Source organism: Odontesthes bonariensis, chromosome 17 (genome assembly GCF_027942865.1).
Source record: "Odontesthes bonariensis isolate fOdoBon6 chromosome 17, fOdoBon6.hap1, whole genome shotgun sequence".
Classification (NCBI taxonomy): Eukaryota; Metazoa; Chordata; class Actinopteri; order Atheriniformes; family Atherinopsidae; genus Odontesthes; species Odontesthes bonariensis.
In genome coordinates this window covers 27,988,530-28,011,794 of record NC_134522.1, presented here as the reverse complement: position 1 = coordinate 28,011,794, position 23,265 = coordinate 27,988,530, and the positions used below count along the sequence as shown (strand labels likewise).

General features: G+C 40.0%; 1 protein-coding gene across 7 annotated transcripts in view; it reads left to right on the top strand.

The window, feature by feature from the left end:
* LOC142366757 (nesprin-2-like) overlaps nt 1-23,265 on the top strand; it is a 91,843-nt gene that overhangs the window by 41,036 nt on the left and 27,542 nt on the right. For all 7 annotated transcript variants that reach the window (XM_075448723.1, XM_075448721.1, XM_075448718.1 and 4 more), the window contains 18 exons: nt 2,416-2,568; nt 2,781-2,957; nt 3,748-3,903; nt 4,090-4,233; nt 4,406-4,576; nt 6,538-6,671; nt 6,741-6,945; nt 7,474-7,656; nt 7,902-8,006; nt 8,743-8,897; nt 9,983-10,130; nt 10,219-10,313; nt 10,636-10,867; nt 12,020-12,214; nt 13,461-13,586; nt 14,918-15,073; nt 17,178-17,336; nt 18,706-18,872. In XM_075448723.1, the coding sequence (XP_075304838.1) occupies nt 2,416-2,568; nt 2,781-2,957; nt 3,748-3,903; nt 4,090-4,233; nt 4,406-4,576; nt 6,538-6,671; nt 6,741-6,945; nt 7,474-7,656; nt 7,902-8,006; nt 8,743-8,897; nt 9,983-10,130; nt 10,219-10,313; nt 10,636-10,867; nt 12,020-12,214; nt 13,461-13,586; nt 14,918-15,073; nt 17,178-17,336; nt 18,706-18,872 (2,861 nt within the window). The remainder of the gene's footprint in view (nt 1-2,415; nt 2,569-2,780; nt 2,958-3,747; nt 3,904-4,089; nt 4,234-4,405; nt 4,577-6,537; nt 6,672-6,740; nt 6,946-7,473; nt 7,657-7,901; nt 8,007-8,742; nt 8,898-9,982; nt 10,131-10,218; nt 10,314-10,635; nt 10,868-12,019; nt 12,215-13,460; nt 13,587-14,917; nt 15,074-17,177; nt 17,337-18,705; nt 18,873-23,265) is intronic.

Sequence of the window (23,265 nt, the reverse complement as noted above, 5' to 3'; positions counted from 1 at the left end):
CAAGTGTGTGTCGCTTAATCTACGTCACATACTACGAGTCTGATTGGTTGAAGGTCTATCCAATTGAGCGAAGATGCATTTTTTCTCCTGGTTCGGTTGAAACACACCCCATACTCAAATCTCTATCCAGCGGTATCAGACTCGCATTCTGACTAGAATCGTGAGTATGAGTCTAATGTTCGAACACAGAATCTCCTATTACAACTAGAGATTGATTAAGTACAACAATGGAAAACAAAAGGTCAGGGAGGACATTTAACCCCACCATCTGTGAATGGGTACCAAGCCCCATTAGAAAGCCCTAATAACCTTAATGCAGCACTACATACTATACCTACTGGGACCATCAGAGAGACCAGAAAGCTGATTCAATTCAATTCAATTTATTTATATAGCACCAAATCACAACAAATATCAATTCAGTGATACAGTACAATTCAAGCCAATTAGAGTCCAATTCATTGTAGCCACCAGATGTACACTGATGTACACCAAAGCTGCTGTGCTCCTACAGATCCCCCATGAATGAGAGGGTTAGAGGCCATAACCAAGGCACCAAGGTTAGCCTGCTATCAGATCTTGCACTGGCCACCCAGAGAAGCTGAACCCAGAAGAATTTATAGGATGTGATCCACTGACCCACCCAGACTGGTAAACTCAAAGTCGGACAGTACTGATCATGAAAGATCCCCAAAAGCTAAACACCAGCTACTGATCGACAGAAAACTGTTGACCGACTCAAGACTATAAGATCAGATGTACAAATATGTGCACCGCCTGGATTGAGTTCATGTGTAAATATATATTAAAAAAAACCTCCACACTTTTGGCAGTAGCCTTCCTTCAAGGTCGGGTCCTATACCAGTGCCCTCTTGAGGGTTGTGTGCAGTCTCTTAGCTGTTCCTAATACTGCGCTTTTCTAGACAGGTATCTCTAATGTTGTTCCCAGGATCTGATGGAGCCACTCTCCCAGTTTAGGGGTCACGGCACCAAGTGCTCCAATTACCACTGGTACTACTGCTGCCTTCAATTTCCACATCTTTTCAACTTCCTCATTCAGATCTGGATCTGGAAGTCCCACAGGATCTTAGCTCTGTCACTCTTCACTACCTTTGGAGGTGTGTCCCATTTTGACTTTGGGACTTCCAATCCATACTCTGCACAGATGTCCCTGTATACTATTCCTGCCACTTGGTTATGGCGTTCCATGTATGCTGTACCTGCCTGCATTCCACACCCCGCTACTATGTGCTGGACTGTCTCAGAAGCCTCTTTGCACAGTCTAAACCTGGGGTCCAGTCCGATGTGGTAGACCTCAGCCTCTATTGCTCTTCTGCTCAAGGCGTGTTCTTGATCAGTAATGCCTCTGTGCTGTCTTTCAGACCAGCTTTTTCTAGCCACTGATAGGACTTCTCGATATCTTCCACTTCTTCAATCTGTTAGTGGTACAGAGGCTTATCTTTCTATGATAGTTCCTCCTCTTCCTCCTCGTTTCCCCTTGGTTTCATCAACCTGAGACACTCACTCAGCAGTTAATCACTGGAGGCCATCTGCCCGATGTATACCCTGGATCTTTGTTGTTTCACCCTGGATAGACACTCATCAGTCCCTGGCCTCCCTCCTTGCTCTTAGTATACTCTCAGGGTGCTGGATTTGGGGTGAAACCCTACGTACATTGTGAGGAACTTTCTTTGGTCAGGTTCCTATTCCAGCTCTCACGCTATATATATAGATATGAATATATTCATAGAAAATTATACACACACACACATATATGTTAAGTTGAGATAGTTGGTGAAAAAATATAATCATGAATGTCTATTTTGGATCATCTCCACTGACCAAGGTAATAGAATATTCTTTCTCCACATTTACCACATAAAAAAAGCACCAAAAAACAGCCTTTACTGGCCTTTCCTGAATACAGTTTGGTATTTCAGAAATCATGTCGCAGTCCTCCTGCCTCCTATTAGTTTCCCTACTGTGCTGCACAATGCCATCCTGAGGACTCTTCTCACCCTTATTGGCATGAAACTGTCTCCCCTCCATCCACCTATGTATTTCTCTGGGTCTTTTATTTTCTACTTGTTTCTTTTTTTGCTTCTCTCTATTTTAATATAATGCTCCAATGTGCTATTCTGTCACTACCTTTCTGTCCTCCCAGTCTCCTTTCTTTTTAGCTCTCCTTTCCTTCTTTCTTCACATATTTTTTTCTTCCTCGTTGTCGCATCTCACATTTAGTTCATTTTTGTCTACTTACTCCCTTAATGTATTTTTAACTTTTGATCATTTCTAAGCCAAACTCACATACGCACATCTTAAAATATAGTATAAAACAAGATTTATGCAAGTAACATTTATGTGATCCTAAGATAACATTAATGAATGCTTATGGCGCACCCTCATTCTCCTCAGACATGGATGGAGGGGTTTACGCAGCAGGTGGCACTGCTGGAGCTGCAGGCCTGGCTCAGTGAGGCTGAGACCCAGCTTGAGGAACATCGTAGCAGCATCAACCAAAACTTCTGCACCAACACTGTTCTGACCAGGGTCCTAAAATACTGCAAGGTGAAAAAGGAGCTGAGACATAAACAAATATTCTGATTAAATGTACTGATTAGAGTATTATCAATGAGTGATGGAGTATTTTTAGAGTCTTATTGTTATAATGAACAGAAGCACAAACTTGAGATCCTGGCAGAAGTTTGTTTATCAGTTTACATATTGTACTTTTGTGAATATGCCTCATGTTTTCTCTTCATCCGTTATATTTTTTTAAGGAGTGTCAGATAGAGAAATCCGCCCATCAGGCCACACTGGATTATGTGAACCAGCCATTACAGACATGTAGTACTGAGGATGACCAGAGAGGGCGCTATGAGTACAACCAGTATGCAGAGGAAGAAGGTCGTCTCAATGATCGGTGGCTATATTTTCAGAAAAATCTTGACGCTCAGGTAACATCTTTGGTCTGTTTAATGCACAAGTATATAAATAATTAATTTGTCGAAAATCCGGGTTGTGGAAATGTCTTCCGTGAAAATGTCATATTCATAAATGTTAAAACAACAACAAAAAAACAATGTGGGACAAATTTAAAAAAGGGAGAAAAACAGTAAACAAAAAAAAAGAAGTAATTTCCAATCTTGCGTGAAAGTTTTCTAAACACAGAATATGTTAAAACGTGTCATATTGTCAAATATTTAAAGAAAGAAATTCCTTTCAAAAAGTCATAGCTTGAAATAACCCGTTTAATAAAGTCTCGATTTCACATGAATATATTCATGTTATGTTTCATAGTCATGTTTCATCTAAAAAAAAAAAAAAGATCTGATTTAACTGCATGAAAATTAAGATAAAAATGATGGAATAAAAAATACTGAGACAGTGGATGGATGGACAATTGTACAATTGTTGATCTTTTTACCTGCAGTAAGTTTTTTTTTATAGAGTAACAATTTTAGCTTTTACATTCACTAACAAAGGAAATCACTGATTCAGGGAACACAATGATTTGTTCGCCAATGTATCTATAAGATTTATAAGATTTGATTTCAGAAATGATTTCTTCCTCATTTCTAAAATGTACCTATTTTAGTGTTCTGTTTCACTGATATTTACAAGACTGTAAAATAATTCTTTATTTTGTTACATTTTATTTAATTAAAAACCAAGTTTGACATTTTTCTCTCTGGAGATCATCTACATAGCAATATGTATCCTGCTGATGTTTTGTGGGACATTCAGATTCAAGAGGTGGAGCAGGAGCTGAGGGACAGAGCGGAGCTAGATGCCCGACTGCAGCAGATCAACAGCTGGATCACAGATCAGAACCTCTGGATCGACTCAGTTCAGACACCAAGCAGTCTGACAGAACTACAAAACAGCATCAGCGTGTGCCAGGTCAGATATCACATCTGTGAGAACATCTGTCGATTTCTTGGTAGTGACTAAATCTGGCACCTCTGGTTTGATTATTTCGCTTTGAGGAATCATACTCCTTGGGGGGTTTAGCGAACACCTTCAGAGAGCTACTAATCATTTTAAAGTCCTGTGACAATGGAGGTAAATCTGTTTCTGTTGTATCAGGACCTTGAGGAGAAGATTGGGCAGAAGTGTGCAGTTCTCCGGGAGTTGAAAGACAAAATTTGTGGCAAAAGAGAAAAGAGCAGGTGTGATTATATCTCTCACACAGATGAATCCATCCAGGCCTGTGCAGCTCTAACGGAAAACGTAAGTAATGAAAAATGTCTACGTCATAAAAGGCGTAAAAAAGTGGTTGCTCTATTGCCCTGTTTCGTTTTGAACTTGTTCCAACTGGAAACTTGTTTACTGGAGCTCTTGATCAAAGATCACGACTGCTCTTTTTTTGCCTCTTACTGTATCATCGTTTTGTCTTTTCCAGAATGAATCGGTGAAGAAGAGGCTGATTCAGGCTCAGCAACTGTGGAGCAGCATGGAGAAGAAACAGAATCACATGATGCTAAAAACCATCAGAGCAGCTCAGACTCTGGATTCTTACTGTAGCCCTCAGCTCTCCCTGCAAGCACACAGACATTTTCATGAAAAGCTTCAGGTATTTGTTTCCATCAATGCTTGTTCAGGAGTTTTATTTTATTGCTGGAAATGTTACAATTTGTCTTTGTTAGATATAATTGATAATTGTTGTGGACTTGGCAAAAGCTTATGACCATTTCCATTGTAGTGTACTTTAGGAGGTGCTCTTAAAGTATGGGGGTATGGGACCATTTGCTTTGGGACACTGGATACCTGTACAGCCAAAGTTCATATTATTGCCAGTAAATCGCCTTTTTTAGAGGGTTTTGAATCTACCAGGGCTGCGCTTTGTAACTGAATCTGCTCTTAACCTTTATGGACAGAATTTCTATCTTTGGCTAAGGGATAAAGGGTTGTCATTTCCTTTGCTTTTTGTAAATGATGTGGTCCTGTTGGGTTCATTGAGTGGAGGTAGAACGGAGCAGGAGGCTGACAGACAGATTGGGACAGTGTCTGCAGTGCTGCTGACAGTTAACCGTCTGTTGCGTCTGTGTAAAGAGACAGCTGAGACGAAAGATAAGCTGTTGATTAATGTTCCAGCCTACGATCATGAGCACAAACAGCTGAACTAAACATAAACTTTTTATAAAGGGTGTCTGGGCTCACCCTTACGGAATAGGAGCGCAGTCACCCTGGATTCACTCAGAGTAGAGTTGCTCTCCTTTCTGTAAGTTCTCCTTACTGGTAACAGACCTTGGGGCGGGCCCGGGACTCACTGGAGAGGTTTTATGTCTCAGCTGGCTTGGAATGCCTTGGTGTCTCTCAGGAGAAATGGTGGATATGGCTCGGGAGATATGAGAATCTCTGCTCATATTGTTGCCAGTGTGACCGGGTCATGGATCAGTGTCATAAATAGATGGATGGATGGGTGTAAAAATACATATATTTATAGTGCTCCACAGTAAAGTTGCTGATTCCAAAGTGCACAAAAGAGCGTTGTTGTTTGGAAAGTACACCATAGATCAGTGGTTTTCAAAGTGGGGGCCGCGGCCGCCTGGGGGGCCGCCAGGGAGTGAAGATAAGAAAGAAGATAAGAATGCAAAAATAAAAAAATAGAATTAAATTTTTTTTAAACATCATTATAAAAAATAGTCACATTTTTTTAATCAGTATTGTAAAATACAGTTTATAAAAATATATCATATCGAAATGTTATTTGCCATGCTTGTCTTTCTGATTGGCTGCCAGTCAAAACATGGTAGACCTGGCGGTTTGCGCCTGTTCTGAAGCTGCTCTGCTCCTCAAGCTAGCATGTAGGTAGCTAGCTTAGCCAAAATGGACAGATTTTTGACTTGGAAGAGACCGAAAGAACTGGCCGACTAAAATCAGAAAGTATGAGGCAGCATACATTAAAGGGGAACTCCGGGGCATTTGAAGCGCGTTTCCATTGCTAGAGGTTGTCAAATACTGATAGTAGGACACAGAGAGGTGCGTATTTGCGCTCCCTGTGTGGCGATCGCGCTGTTCGCACACCCTGTCATGCGAGGCTAATACGTGGTGGCTAAGGGGCAAGAGCTAAACCTTCCACGTAAAACAACAACTTGCACACTGCAGAAACGTCACACCACTTTATAAACCATCCGACAATAAAGTCACAAGCCTTACCATCAAAACCATATGCATGGTTCTCACATTACTGGCATGGGGACGTTACAAAACAACTTTACATTAACACAAATGAGTGTTCAAAACCTTCGAAACTTCAGCGTCATACAATACAATACAAAAACATCCGGCAGAGTCTGACTTCTTCAGACGTAAAGAAGAGCATTTAGTCAGGCTGCATTCACACGGCAAGCTACTGTCCGTGAATAAAAGAAAGAAAATACGTTCTAAAAGTTGATGTTTCTTTACATATTTTGTAGCATTGTCTGTGGTTTGCAAAGGGGGTCCCCGGCCAGAAGCTAATACTGTTTGGGGGGCCTTGGCATGGAAAAGTTTGGGAACCCCTGCCTTAGATTTTTTTTGTACTGTTTGCAGCTTCTTCTTGAGGAAACACAACCCTGTGTGGCAGAGTGGGATGAACTGAGTCAAACCACCCTCTCTCTGAGTGGAATCATCAGCCCTGCTGCTGCCGCCATCCTTACCGAGCGGCTGGCCCGACAGAGAGACAGGTGAGGCTCACACCAGCATGCAGGCATGCACACTCTGAGATTATCAGACAGTAATTCTCTATCTTCCAGCTGGGCTGAGGTGGTAGGAGCTTTGGGCCGTCAGCTCCAGAAGAGTCAGGATATCCTGTCGGTCTGGTGTGTTTACGCGCAGCTGGCGGGGTCTCTCTCAGAGCAACTGCAGACACTTCAGAGAGACATCACATCAGAGCTGAGTGTTACGCCTGGACGGGACAACACTGTGGACTGGGTCAATGTCAAGATACACAATGTTCAGGTGAGGCAAGAAACAGACACCTTAATGATAGTTTAACTGGAAACAGTGTCTTGAAAATCTTTTGTTTTTTCTGACTTCAGCTATTTAAACATTACATTTTTATGCTCTGGAGGTTTAAATGTGTTCAACTTGCTGAAAGAAATCTCAAAATCTGAGCCACAGGCCACATCTAATCTTTAAAATAAAGTCTTAATGGGTAAAAAGAAGCCTTTGAATGATCAAAATGCGTGTGAAATGTATTATTTACAACGGTATTTATTTCTTAAAACAAATGTTGTGTTTTTGGTCTGCACAAAAGGCAGTTCATCTACCAAAGTTAATGTTAAAGCACTTGCTCATGTAAAGAGAAACAAGGTGTTTCCATTTTATTTTGCTTTATAATCATCGAAGGAAAAATGATTTACGCATGTTCAGAATCCAGTTCCTGTTCATCTGCTGTTGTGTTCATTCATTTCCACTGATTAAGTTTTTCCTTCCAGCTGCAGCATCACAAGTTACTAAACATCTGTTGGTTCCTGTCTGTTCCAGAGTCTCTTTAATAGAACCGACCCTTTGCAGTCTGATCTGGAAGAACTGCTGGAAGCCTCCAAAGCCTTGGTTAGCCACCTGGAAACTTCAGCTGCCAGTTTGGTCCAATCAGAGAGCCGCTTGTTGTCACGCGGTGTCTTGCAGCTCAGCCAGCAGCTTTCAGGGAGGCTGAGTCAGCTGCAGGTACAACCTGATGAAGGAATGAATGACTTGGTTTATGGAATTTTTGGAAGTCAGACTGGATTTCTTTTCAATGACTGTAACTTACAGAGCATATATTAGACTTTAAGAGGATGTTTGAAGATGCTTACTGAAATAAAGGCTTGCTTTCTCAGGTAAACTGTAGTCTGGTGATATTCTTAATCTGCCTCCAGAGTGCACTAAATGTCACAGTGACCTATAATTAGGAGTGTCGTGTTTGTGTGTAGGAGGAGCTTAAGCAGCTGCAGGAGTTTGAAAATGTCCTGGAGTCACTGGAGAGGAATCTGGAAGTTTGGCAACAGCGTCTGGAGAATGTGGCTCAGACAGACCAGGTAAGCCCATATAAGTTTATGAATGGCTGTACAGTTGCATCTTCTGTCTTGTTTTTTTTTTATCCAGGTGAATCAACTGAACAGGATACTCTCACATTCCTATACGCTGTATTTCTATTGTGTCTAATTTAGTTGAACTGAAAAATTGGAAACGGCTTTAGGGGCAGATTATTGTTGTTTGTGTAAAGATGAAGTTTTATCTTGTTTTCTTTTAACCTACATTTGCCAGTGTTTTTTGTCACTAAGTAATTCCTGATTATTTTTTTTATTCGTTTAATTTTTTGTATTGAAGTACTAAGTAAAAAATCCTTGGGAAGTTCTTAAAACAATCCTACCACAAGGTTCATCTTTAGATTGTCAACCTTGAATCGTACATTCATTTCCGTAAAGTAGGTTAATGATGATGATTTTAGTTTAAAAAATTAAATTAAAACATTTTAAGTGATATTGTTTTTGCAACTTCTGTTTCTCATGTTCAACACATGCAGACCCTTTGCAAACAGTAATCTGACTTTGAAATAAGATTTAAGATCAGATATGTTTTATCGTCTCCACTTCACACTTGTGACAAAAATGGGAAAATAAATATGAAGTAGAGGAGGAACTCAAAGTAAAGGAGGATAAAATAAGGACAGAGAATCACACGACAGACTTGAGAACGTAACCTTTATGTCTTCTGCTGTGATGTCATGTTTGTAGTCGTTGTTTAATCTTTGATGCCACCATATGTTTCCAGTCTGGCCTCCTGGAGCTGAGCTGCCTGTCTGCTGACCTGGATGTGCTGAATGAGCTGAGCTGTGGCCTGACTCTTGGTGAAGCTGCCGCACGCCGCCTGCAACGTCTCAACCACTGCTGGGCCACCGCCTCCACTAGAGCTGAGGAGGCCTGCAGGTCAGTCAGGTGACACTTAAAGACTTAACTGAGACCTACTGACCGAATGCTGCAACAGGGCGGATATCTCACAGTCCAGAAAATGGTGCCGCAGAAATGATTTGTTTGTCAGTTAGCAATAACGTCAAACGGTACATCTCAACACCAGATACTGAGCTTTAAATATTCAAGCAATAAAAAAACGTCATAGTCAATTTTCTACTCCTTTACTCTTCTATCAATTAATTAGTCAACAAGGATTTCCAATGAAAATATATCTGACTCACACAAAAATCCATAATGTAATTTAAGTGTGCATTTTGTTTTAGCTGTTTTGGAGCTTTTTGATCTTGTTTTATATATTTAAAACTATGCAACTTACATAAAATTCAAATTGTTACCTCATGGTCAAAACAGCTAAAGTTTTTGTTAATTTAAGTTGAGATATTTGTTCCCAATAAAACTTATGACAAAAGTGTATTTGTTTATTTATTTATTTAGCCCCTTGCAGACAGTTTATCTAAGCCAACTGTTTTTAGTTTGATCACAATGTATGGGGATGTATGATCATACATTTTTTTGGTGATATCTAATATGCCAGTATTTATATATATATATATATATATATTTATCATGTATTGGTACAGATAATTGGTTTGTCAAGCCACTTCTGAAGAGGAGTTGATATATTAATATTTCCAATCCTATTGTGATGTCCCAAATTTACAGAGTCCTTATATAACATTTAAAGCATGCTTTATTTATTATTGTATAACATGTTAATGCAAAAAATTTAGACGCCATCCTACTTTAATAAGCTCGGACAATCGTCTCCCAGCATCAGTTCCAAAGTTAGCCGCAAAGTCTTCACATCTTTGGACAGATAGATTTGGATTTGGATCAGACCTTGTATTCATGTCATTGCTGACTTTTCTTTTTTTAAACCAATGCCAATATTTCATTATAAAACCTCCATTGCCTGGTACTGATTACATCCTGATATTATCGTGCACTCTTAATACTAATTTTAGGTCAAAAGGTTAAGTACAAAACCACATTAGATGAAATGTGATGGAGTTTTGATCCTCCCAGTTGTATGTGTGCAGTGAGCTGCAGACGGAGGCATTGAGGCAGCAGACGTTTGAGCAGAAGTGTGAGAGCTGGATGTCGTTCCTGCAGAGGATGGAAGACAGTCTGGCTGTGGACGTAGCTGGCTCTTACTTTGGCCTCAGGCAGCAGCTCTGTGCACACAAGGTATCGCACATGATTAATGTCTCAGTGTCAAATTTTGGAAAATCACACCGAGCACTTCAACACGATCTTGGTCTGTTTCGGTTTTTAGCGTTTTCAGGCAGAGCTTTCCCTTGGTCACCAGATTCTGCATTCAGTCATCACTGAATCGCTTCATCTGCTGCAGAAAGGAGAGGTGGACGACCGGTGAGAAGATTACATTTTGAAAAGAAAAGAGGCACTTTTGTTGTGAACTTCAACGCAGTTCTCTTTCATTCTTAGTTTTTTTTTTACAATTTACATCTGTTATTAGTTAAAGTATTCTGCATTTCTATCATCTGAGGCTGTATATTCAAAGAGAACTACTTTCATAGTATGCCATCCTGGATTCAAATCATGTTTAAATCCTCTTAAGAATCCTTGTTGAGGTGTAAATGGCCTCTTTCAAGTACTACAGGTTTGAATATTATTTGCTGGTCTGTATTCCATTTTGCCAATTAATGATATGGTATTGTTTTAAATGATTCAGAAGTGACTTCATCCTAAAGCTGGCACAGCTCAGAGAGCACTGGCAGGGGGCGGTGCAGCGGACTGACCAGCGGCGCTCCTTGGTGGAGGGGCTGTTAAAGCACTGGCATCTGTACAGTCACAGTCTGCGGAAGCTGCAGAGGTTCCTGTCAGACACACAGACCCTCCTTCCCCCCGCCGGGCCGGCTCGCTGCAGCTTGCAACAACTCCGACGCTCCCTCCAGGACCTCCAGGTGAGGAAGACAGAAAGTGTGCAGGTGAATTACAGAATGGGGAAATATAGGGATTTTCAATGAACGCTGGATAGTTTTTAGGCTTGTAACTTCCCAGGGACATAAAATGAGCTAAATTACAAAGGTTCATTCCATTTGACAGTAGGTGTTCTGAGTTATACTGAAATTAATAACAACACTACTCATCCAGGTCAGAGTAATATATGTTATTGTGTTCTAGACACTTACAAATGCAGAAATAATGAATTTTTTACTATATATAAACTACATTTGTTACGGAATGCGTAACACCTACTTTGGTCCTGAGCACAAAACTTAGCATTTTCACAATAAAGGCATGAAGGTCGTAAACTTGGTACTTTTTCAAGGTTCCAAAATCCTGGCATGCCTATTTATCTGTCCTTTGAAGTTGCATCGAGTCTACATTTGCATTACACGAAACTGTCACAAGTGCCCAAGAAATGAAAAAAGGAATAATTCATCATTCATTCAAGCCTTACATGATGATATGTTTCTTCGCAAATTGTAGCCTGCCTGCATTTTGCATTACATTAAAGTTACGGAAGTGTTTTTACACATCTATGACATGACTAATAAAGAGGTAAGAGGGGTTGGATGGTGGGGTTCTCTTTCATGTCAGCCAACCAAGTTCAGTCTCCATCCACCCAGAAATTGTCCCAGGACTTCAACTTTTTAACAACAGCAGCTTTGTTCTTGTGAAAATAAGCAGGAAAACCTCTGCAGAGAGTTACAAAAAGATAGTATAAAACCATTGTTTTGCTTGATTATCCTTTCCTTTCACAGACGGTGAGCTCATTAAACAAACAGTTCTTGCTCATTGTATTTAAATAGGAGGAAACGCATTAGATTAGAAAAAGTCTTTCTATTGAAATTCATTTGATCCTTTTATTATCAGCAGAGAAGAGGCGACTGATTTGATTTAATTGTGAGAGAAAATACAAAAGGCAACTATTTCTCTGCTGCATATTCAGACCTGCTCCCCATAAAAGCCATCCAAGTGTCCTCAATCCAACCTATTACTCATTAAACGGCAAACAATAATACTCATTTTTAGTTTTCTTCAAGACTTTTTTTTTCTGTCTTTCTCCGCCCTTCTTTCATTGTTTTTCTCTCGTACACCTTCCACCACAGCACACAGAGCTGTTGTTTCAGAGGTATCAGAGCACTTTCATCCACACTCTGGAGGTAGGCCGACAGCTGTTCTCCATGGGCAATGAGGAGACCCAGACTCAGCTGCAGATGGATTTGGGAACACTGCAGGAGGAATGGGATAACCTTTACAGCCTGCTGGGCAGAAGGATGGATCTCACTGAGGCCATTATCAAGGTAACTGGTCACACTGAGTCAAATTTTTGTACACGTTTGCAGTTTTGTAGCAGCTAAAGTGATACATTCAGGAACATTTTGTAAATAGTTCTCACTGCAAATCCAGTTTAGAGATAAGTAACAACTTCTGAAAAAGTTGGACTTGGTGTGCATCTGTTTTAACGTGGATTTGTGTTGCATCTGTTACTGTTGAACTTCACTGCTTCCTCTTATTTTCCCCTTTTCTGGAGGTAAATGGAAGTCAGCTTGACTTGGCCTGATTTTAGAGTTGGCTTGAAAATCGAGTGGAGGCTGAGAGAGAGTTATTGCTGTTTTTACAACCATTAATATTTCAACCTATTCGGACATAATTTGAGTTTGGGGCTGTTCTCCAGTCAAAACAAAAAGCATAATAGGTCACCAAGAGCCATTAAAATTGTTTTGATCTTTTTTTTTTAAGAATCTCCTTGAACCATTGGTTGAGTTACCATTAAAAATAATCTCATCTATAAATCTATAAATTTCTAGATTATTTATTTTTGTTAGATTGTTAGTTGGGTTATATTCCACCTGATTTACAGAATCAGTCACATTTAAGAAACTTTATCTGCCTGGGTATTATGTGAGGCAGGGTGAGTGGGGAACTAATGCCCCTGTATGGACTTCTTGGTTCAAGTTGAAAATGGTAGTCTTTGGTTTTACACACTTAACCACTTGTCTGTTTGTAATCTGTAAGTTGTTAGTATTTACTCTTTACAGAGGAGTTCATTATGTACAGGATGTGGTTATTGTTCACACTCACTATTTAGTGGTAAATCCGTTGTTGTGAAGGTGTATGGATTGGGTTATCAGATCAACCCACACCGAGCCTCTACCACTTCCTTTCTTTACATAAATTTTAAGTACTAAGACTGAGATTCAGAGCCTGCTACAAACCTGTTTCTCATTCGCTGCCCTGAATCAGCAGCATGGTCGACGTGATATGCCGTCAGTATAAGTCAATATTTCTTTTATTCGTCCTGGAAAAGCACCTTTTCATGCAGACTGTAAATTCAACTTGATCGTTCGTCCTCCATCTGTCTCTGTGGCCTGTAGACAAGCAGCCACGTTAATCCAATCTGCTCTAATCAATGGTTGGGGAGATGTTCAGAAAGTAAAAAACAAAGAAGTGTAATAGGTTTCTTATTGTTCTCAAGGCAAATCAGCTTTGTAAGTTTTCATGATGTATATAATTGTTTTTTTATTTAATTCTGTTGTTGTGTCTTAGAACTGGGAGCGCTGTGAAAATGGACTAGCAAACAGCATGTTGCAGCTAAAAGACATGAAGACCCGGCTTAACCAGTCAATGCCAGATTATGAAACTGACCTTCAGAGTGCAAAGAAATTCAATAAGGTGCGTTCTCCAAACAGCTGGTCACACAAGCAAATGAACAAGTCACAATACAGAACACACTGAGAGGCATTTTTTAATGTACAGGGCTCCTTTCTACAACTTTTTATTCTCTAACTGCAGGCACTCTACTCCTGGCAGCAGTGATCATAATGTGTACTTTAAACGCCAGTGGGTAAAATTAAATGCTTACGGTACTTTTTTAAAATATCTTTTAGCTAGATATGGTTTTGAGAATTATATTTATACAAATAAGAATTTCTTATTTGTCTTGAGAAAACACTTGAACTTTTTATGACTTCTTTTTTTTTTAATAATTAGATACTTTTTAGATTCTATACAATCAGATGTTGCAATGTTCTCTAATGTGTAAAAAAGTTTACAGCAAACAATGTGATGACATTGGTGATAAAAAATCTAGACAAGTCCAGGCGAGAGAATATGAAAAGAGCTGCTACCAAGCATATGCAAAATGTATGAAAACCACTTACTGTAAGTGGAAACATTACGAATAATGTCTTCAATTTTTATTTTATTCATTTTCTCCTTGCAAAGTAACTATTCAACTGTTCTATTTGATAGCTATAAAGTAGGCACCTGTTCCTCTCCTGGAAATCCCTCCTCCCACTTTGTTTGGTTTTGTGTGGAAGAAGCTAACAAGACATGATCTGTTTGTTTGTGCACTTTACAAATGCAGGTTGGCAGATTTTGCCAACCTGCGAAAGCCGTCTAATTCTGTATTTGTCGTCATGATACACTAAGCCAAACCTGGAGTGATATTGATCTTCTCAACTTCTCAACATATTGCTATGAAAGTGGATCCATTGTTCCACATCTGTTACAAGTTTATATTCATGGAATGTTTCACAGCACCCTTAAGTCCATAGAAATAGATACACGCAGCTAAAAGTGAAAATGATGACCTCTAATCATCAGTAGTCAAAGAACTACTGGTGCTACTGATTATCAGTCTTTAGGCAGTTAAAGTTAGTTTATATCTGTCAAGAACACTAGTCCACTTGAGTCCCAAGTAGGCAAAGTCAAGTTTGAAACAGGTTTTATTCAAAAGTCATCCACTGACCCACCAGCGCCTTTATCCTCCACGGATCCCTTCCTGAACTCCCTCCCCTCCCCCTAAACAATCACCCCTCCCCCAGCCCGGCCTGCGTCCTGTGGCCCTTAATCCTCTCTCTCTGGGCGGGGAGAAAAAGAGAAAAGAGTGACAGAAGAGAGGGAGAAAGAGAAAGGGTCTGTGCAGAAGGGACAGTAGGGACTCGCTTTGGAAGAGGGTCCCTGACGTTTTGTTGTGGTGCTCGGTGTGTTATGGTATGCAGGAGAACGAGGACTCCCTGGAGGACTGGGCTGAGAGCCTGACCGAGCTGAGCACCATGAAAACGGATCTGTCCCAGTACATCATCGCAGACGATGTCTTGCTGCTGCAGGAGCAGGTGGAGCATCTGCACTGCCAGTGGGAGGAACTCTGCTTCAAGGTTAGTCCGCTGGAACACTAACTTTTGCCTAAAGCTAAAAATACATCTTTCAAGTTCCCCAGACTACCCTTGTCCTGTCTAGATATCCCTTTTTTTGCCTGAAAACATTTGCCTGTATTGTATTTTGTCATCCATTTATTCATCCCTTACTATTATGCATCATTATCTCTATTTTTGCTGGATTCTCTTTTACTGGTATTTATTGACTTGTAGTGTTTGTAATGTTCTTTTTTTTTAATTGACTGAAGTGCATTTTGCATGGGATTCGAAAAACAAGTTCAACCAAGTTCTTTTTTTTTTTTATTAGACTTTTTGATTCCTGTATAATTTGTCGTTGGATAAATGCAATTGAATCACTGCAAAGTCATTAGAAGACATCACTGGCACAGATGGATCTGAAGTGTAAAGGGGCTGCAAAGACAGAAACTTCATAACCAAACTTTATCCGTCTCTCACAGTAGTTGCACTAAATGAAGTGTGATTGCAAAGAGAGTTTTGCGTACAAGTAGCTTCTCAACCGTGCTTTGACAACAGCGGGAGACTAGTGAAAGAAAGTGGAAGAACAAACCGTCAAACGTTTTTGGCCGTGTGATCAAAATCAGTTGTTGGAGGTCAGCGGGTCAGGTGACACAACTGAGCTCTTCAAACTGTTTCAGGGCGAAGACACGCAGGGCTGTTGCAGCTGGCTCTGAAGATTAAAGACGAAACTTGATTTTCATGATTTAATCAAAGGCTGTTTTCAAAAGAGAAGTCATCTGACATGTTTGTATCCCTTCTAACTGCCTCTGTCGGCTGTATGTGCTGCTCTGCGTCTTAAACTTCATTCAGAGCTCAACTCAGAGTTCATTGTGTCTTTTTCTGTTTTGCATGAATCATTGTCAAATGTCTGAACTGTTAATCAGCAGTTAACTTAGTTGCTCTTTGTGAGTCTTGAAAGGGGCCATCGGGTCTGGTTGAAGGATAGTGCAGAGGAAGGTAAGGGACATGGTGGGAAGAGGGGAGCAGATGGTGAAAGCAGAGAGCGGTTGGAATGAGCAGAGGGGCTTCAGGAAGAACAGTGTTTGTTTTGAAATGAATTTGGGAGTGGGGAAAGTGAAAATTGACTTTCACTTTCAACCTTTTAGGACAGACTGTAAAATCTCAGTTGCTACTCGTTGTAATTGAGTGACTGTTGCTCCTTATTGAAAGTGAGATCATTAGCGCATCACCAGTGCACAGTGTGCTGTGTTTTGAAGCAGGTACAGCACTCTGTTGTGCAGCACTTATGTATTACCAGCCATTGTTTCAAAACTTTTTTAAAGCACCCTAGGATAGAAAGGGAGCCAATTGTGGTTTGGTTAACCAGAATATTATGAAATGGATGAGAGTGGATGAGAGCCCTAGATCAGGGATGGGCAACTTCCATGATAAAGAGGGCCAAAATTTTTTCAGCACTATCATTGGAGGGCCACATGACCACACACTTCGAATAATTGGATATGAAAGACACTACAAATGATTCTCAATAAGAACACATTTTATATGAATTTATGTCTGTATGTTTATTGCACCAACATTAAACTATTTTCTGCATATAAATGCATTTTAACACGTCCTTAATAAGCAACAAAGACAAAACATTTGCTTAAAAAAAGTGCAAAAAGGAATTTGAGCTCCTTCATAACAAAGAACAAAACTGAAGAGGTACTCTTCTTCCCATTTTGGCTGAAACATGCGATTTTCTCAGTCAAGTTTTCTCTTTTTGCCACTGCTAGTGGCCATGGCTCTTGACTTTCCTATTCGCTGTTGCGGAAAGCGGCCCGGGCCCCGCTATTGTTTGTGTATGGCGCACCCTCTATCGGTCAACAGTATAATTACAAGTTGTTGTTTTTTTTGTTTTTGTTTTTTTTTAATTATTAAATTATTATTGACCTATTTGCGAACCGTACTGAGTGAGGACGAGGGCCATGTGCGGCCCCCGGGCCGCCAGTTGCCCATCCCTGCCCTAGATGCATCTGCGCCCATAACATTAAGACATTAACATTAAGCTTAGACATATAGAACAGTATCAAGCATCTTAAAGCAATAAAGCCTATTTAATTTCTCTCTTCTGTTCCTGTGTCAGGTGTCTCTGCGTAAACAGGAGATCACTGATCGTCTGAATGCGTGGATCATCTTTAATGAGAAGAACAAGGAGCTGTGCGAGTGGCTCACACAGATGGAGAACAAGGTGGCGCACAACTCCGACCTCAACATCGAAGAAATGGTGGAAAAACTGAAGAAGGTCAGAGGCAGCAGCAAAGACACACTCACATACAACACTGCTGTTGTATTGGTAATAGATACTTTACCCACAGTTGTAGTCGCATGAAGTAAATTAATGTCGCTTTACGTTTTTAGATGGCTGAGTATGATCGAATTTTAACCCTCAGCGTGTGTGAGAAAGTTGGCAAACAAGGAGGCTGACGTTTTGGTCACTTTTGTTCTTTCAAAAATGAAAACCTCCAAACAGTCAGCACTTTAGAAAAATTCAGAAAGTTTTGTCATTGTTGTTAAGAACAAAACGTGCAAACAAAATACCAAGACAATTGGTTGAAGCTGTATTTAGTTTGAGATTTTCTAATTCTGTAATTTGAAGATGTTATTGCTCACTACATTTTCAGCCCTTTTCTGTCACTGTTTGGGTTTAGATGTTCTTAGATTAGGTTTGGTTTGGTTTGATTTATTGCCTTGTCTTGTTGTGTTCAGCCAGTTTTTCTTCCTGCCTTTGAGTCACACCTGGTTTCAGCCACCCTTAGTTGTTACTTCCCTCATTATATAAAGCATGCTTCTTACCTTTCATTGCTCTTTGCCAGGTCCTCATCATAGACCATAGTTTCTTGCTGTACATTTTCTTGATCCAGATCCTTTTTAGCACTAAACTTTTGAAGCCATTCAAACTGTTAAAGCGCTCCACTTACAAGTTGCTCATAATTTTTCTTCCAGTAGCAGGAGAACAGGAAACAGCAGGGCTGTGTCAGGCTGGATGGGTGGGGATGGTGGAGATACCTTTGAACTCCCCGCTGACTGTAAAAGATGCGACAGCTGTTTTTGCTCGACAAGGCCATGCTGGGTTGTTTTTGGGTTGAACTCATGCCCCCTTTTCATTTGTTACGGTGTGCATGGGAGTGACTGTGAGGGGGGTGCAGGGTAGTTAAGGAAATAGCTATTGTTGAGACCCAAAGTCATTGCTCTGGCAGAGGGCTGTAAATCTTTTCAGGCCCTTGTGCTCTGAGTCGCAGGTTTGACCCTGGAATGCAGACTCTTGAGAGGAGTACTTGTCTAAAAAACATCCACAACAAGAAGTTGTTGAGATTGTTATTCAAAAAGTTGATTTTCAAAAGAATGCATTGAAGGAAAAGTGGTTCAAGAAAGTGTAAGACTTTCATCATCAGGATGTTAATGTACAGTATAAGAAGTGAAAGAAGTTGTCTCTCCATAATGTGTTAGATGAAAAGTTTGAAATAAAAACTAATTTCTTTCTCCTGTCAATGATGTTAAATCTTTTTGAATTATATTAATTCATTATAAAACATAAAGGTCAAATTTAATTGACATCAAAATTGATGGAAACATGGACATATAAACCGTACTTTTCATGTGTCTCTTAATAGGACTGTATGGAGGAAATCAATCTGTTTAGTGAGAATAAAACCCACCTGAAGCAGCTCGGAGAACAACTCATCACAGCCAGCAACAAGACCAAGGAAACGGAGATCAACGACAAGCTAAAGGACGTCAATGACCGCTGGCAGCATCTGTTCGATCACATAGAGGCCAGGTAGGAAGAGAATGAAAATGTTGTGGAAAACTGGTAGAAAACAGTGTGTCAGCATTGGTAGAATGTCATGTTGGCTCTGCAGCTGCTGAACATGGAATTTGCCTCACTGAATTCAGGAGTTTTCATGTGTTGATTCCTGAAGTAGTGATGGTTTGGTGTGGGATGAGGCCCTACTGTTAATCCAACATTTTTACCCCCAAATTTTGAGAGCCAAAATGCCAAAATGCTCACGCACCTATAGTTGTTGTTTGGTACAGGTTGCTTTCAGACCCAAACAGTTCTAGGGCCTTGCTGAGGTTTATGGGGACACAGCAGCTCCCAAAAGGACTATTTACCTCTGGTTTCTCTGGTTGGCATTTGCACTTCAGATGAATACTGAAGCTGAAGTTTCTAAACAAGTTGAAGTTTTTTAAAGGCTAACGATAAGCTTAGAGTTTAACTCATCAGTAGACATAGTGTGGACGCAGAGAAAACGTTGATGTTTAACAGAGAATAGTAATGTTTTCATGCTCACCAAGTTAATGTTGTACTCATATCAACTTCAGATCTTTAGCAGAACAGAATTAGCCATTAGAGCTGGAGTTTACAGCTTTGCTTCCCAATATTACATTGGAATGGCTTATTGTTTTTCAAACACACCAAGCTGGCTCTAGTTTAGCTTCCTGCCAAGCTTCTGGATGCGTAATTCGTTCAAGAAGAAGAGTATGCGCACAGGGGGAAGGAGGGGGAGGGAGGAGCAGATTGCAGTTTGATAGACGGCATCAGAATCCAATCATCGTTAACAGTCCGTTCAGTATGATTGGATAGTGTTTTTCCAGGGTTTTAGAGGCCACTAAAACTTTTAATTTTTGTGTCAAAACTTTTAATTAATTGGTTGCAATGGGGGTGTGAAGAGTATTTCAAGCAATATGTTAAAAAAATGCTCCAGAAAAAGATCCCCTACCCCACCTTAAAAAAATTTTTTGCCTCTGACATGCTGAAGGTTCAGCTCATTTGCTCTGTCTAGATTCTAAAGTTGTGTTGGCAACCACTCCTTAGTAAACTGCTCTCAAAACTGAGGCTTCAGAGATGTAACCTGTTCATTTATGTTGTTCTAAGAATTGACAGACTTTTTATGTGCAACCCCTTGTTGTTTACTGCTACAGCTGAGCATGTGCAGCTTTATGTGTGCGCTTTTGTATCAGAGAGAGCCCAGCTGCTATTCCAACTGAGCTTGCAGATTAAAGTAGGAAAAGCTCAGTGCAGCAGAGGATAGATTGATATTAATCCATAAATAGAAATTTCATTCCAACGTGGAGAGGGTTGGTAGCAGGGAGGTGCTTCAGTGTTGCATCAACATCGCTCCACTTTACTTCTAATCCATATGAGAACAGTAGTATGTTACACAGCTGACAAGTTTCAGAATAAGGTGGCATGAAACCCCGTGTGGTGCAGTTCATATTAAGTAAAGGAGAGTGTCTTATCTAAAATGGCAAACTTGCATCATGGGCTCATGTTGAAAGTTGCACTTTCCAACCTCACCTAAAGGTAAAAGTTAAGAGTAAAAAACTTCCAGGCTGCATCACTGAGCATCTATAATTTCTCTTTATAATTTCTACAATTTATCATGCCAAGACTGAACAGCCATGTACTTTTGGATAATGTCCTCTGAAAGGCAGTCATAATGTTTGTCTTGGTTGTATTCATAAAAACTAGTGAAGTAGATGTATAAAGTAAAATACTGTAACGTTTGCCTTCTCAAAGAGCAACAATTTATTAACAGTAACACACCGGCTACTGTGGGCTGTAGCCAAAGCTAAAAAAAACAAGCTTTTGCGGTTAGCCACTTGCACTCCATCCAACTAAAACTGTGCTAATTGACAGCTTTTAAAATGTTCAGATAACAGTAACAGACTATTCTTAACTTATTTCTGAACACAGTGACACTCTAAAGATGACAGTTACAAGTAACATGTCACAGAGTCTTTTACAATAAATTTACATGATCAATTCCAGTTCTATGAATTAAATGGAAAGCCCAGATGGCACGGTAACACGGAAAAAAGAGTCCATGAGTATAATTTGTGCAACTATTAAGTACTATTAGAACTATGAAATACAAATTTAAAGAGTTATAAAAGTAACTAAACTGGCAGAACATCAACTTGTTGGAGGGTTTTTGACCCTTTCTTTTTTCTTACTATGCAGCAGAAACAGAGTGGTGGAGTGCACAGGACTTACTGGTACTTCTCTGGCTAACAAGTTTAAATTGATGGCTGAATGCCATGCCTGTTTAGTGATGGCAAATGGACTCTATGTTTAGTACATGGTAGGTCCATATAATCCATTGAGCAAATTAGAGCAAACTGAACTGAGAAAAGCTTTTCTTTTTATTTTAGACCCTGGTTGGTTAAACCAATGTGAATGGGGGGGCGGGGGGGTTGACTTATCCTCCATGAGAACGACTGACTTAGATCTGCCATATGGTGGCTGTTTAGTGATCATGTGCTACTATGTCTCCTCCCAGGCTTTATATTTCTTACATTTCATTTGAAGTACTTCTAATACTCCAAAATAGTACTTGTAGTCAGAAGTAGAAAATAACTGTGCTTCCATATCACAAATAGATATGTATAGGGCTGGTTGTTGCTTTTGTGAATCAGTGGTTTTTAAATAAACTTCACAACATCACCTCATCTTAATAATGGATGCCTTTTCAATTTTTGAATAAAAGTGCTGAGACATTTTCTGAGGAATAACTCATAATGAATATCATCCTGTTACATCTGTAGTGTTTATGTGGATGAACTTTAACATCGGTAACCCTGTTCAGCTTAATATATTCAGTGTTTTTCGGCAGAATCAGATGATGTAAATGAATGGATGGATAGAAAAATGTTAAAAAGATAACTGCCCCCCCCCCCCCCCCCCCCCCAACCCTTCCTCCCACACATCAATTTAAATGACTAGCTATCAATACAGAGCTTTCAGAGATGTTCAGTTTACAAAGTAATGGGTTAAACATCAGAGGGTCCTGCACTCCCGACGGCCTTTAATGTTCACATAAACCTGAACCTGATAGAAAAAAATATTCCATTTATTTTGAGCACTGCCTGATGGGTAAACACTCATCAGAAGAGGCTGAATCCATGAACCCAGCCATGCAGTTCACAGTGCACAACGGTCAGAGTACAGAGATGTGTCCTCTGCAACAACAGAGGGAGGTGTGGAGGAGAGAGCGTGACACTTAGTAGTAGATTTGCTTTCTTGTTCCCCCTCTTCAGATGCTTCCACCCCTCCGTCCTTAGTGGCTGACCATCATAACAAGACTAAGCCTGTTAATGAGCCTCTGCTGAGGCACGACATTTTTAGCTGAAATGGAATCTGCTGTTGTCACACTCCCAAAATGTGTTATTAAAACTATAACTGCAGCAAATATGTATCTGATTAGCTCACAGAAGCTGTGACAATATGTGCGGCTGCAATTCTAGCAAATTGAGAATTACTCAACGAAGCTGACGCTATGAACTGAGGCTCATGTTGAAATGCGAAAGGGACAAACGCAAACAGTTAAAGTTGGATAGAACACTACTATCTGAAATACCATTGTATTATTGAGGTCATCGTTTAAAGTCTGAGATGATCATAAAACATTACGTTCCTCTTCAGACAAAAGCCACTGTGGGATTTGAGACTTGGACTTGAATCGACTGCACAGCACATTAGTGAGGGGGTAAAAACACACTAAGCTGATAAATGAGGGGAGTGTCTCTCTACACTAGTCTGCTCAAGCTGCTTAACATGAACTGGGAAACATGTCAATATTATTTTTGCCTTGTTGTTCCCATCTGAAAACAATCTTAATCAATCTGTGAAATCTGTGATTTACAGCCAACGAAGCAATTCATTAATGATGGTCTCTATTAGTAAAAATGTGTTCCTTTATGTCCGCCTTACAGTCAGTCAAAGAGACGAGTGTCTTTGCCTGTGAGAAAAAAAAAAGGGGTGTGTCTTGTTGGGTAAAAAGTAGATACAGAGCTAAAAGTAGCTTTGTAGATCAGTAGGCTCCAGCCCTTGCTTGACGTCCCGGCGGTCTAATCCAACGAGACTCCATACGCTGACAGAGGATATACTCGCAACTCACTTAACTCTAAAACACATACTGCTTTTCAATTCAACTCAGCTTTATTCATGTAATACTAAATCACAGCAAAAATCATCTCAAGGCACTTCAAATATACAATCTAATTCAAACCAATTGCAATCCAGTTTATTGTAATACAATCCTAATCCAGTCAGTTAAAATTCATTAAAGTCCAAATTAGTCCAATAAATACAAAGCCAATTAAAACTCACACATTGCACTGAAACTTTTCCCATCCTGAGCATGCACAAGGTGACAGTGAAAGAGAAA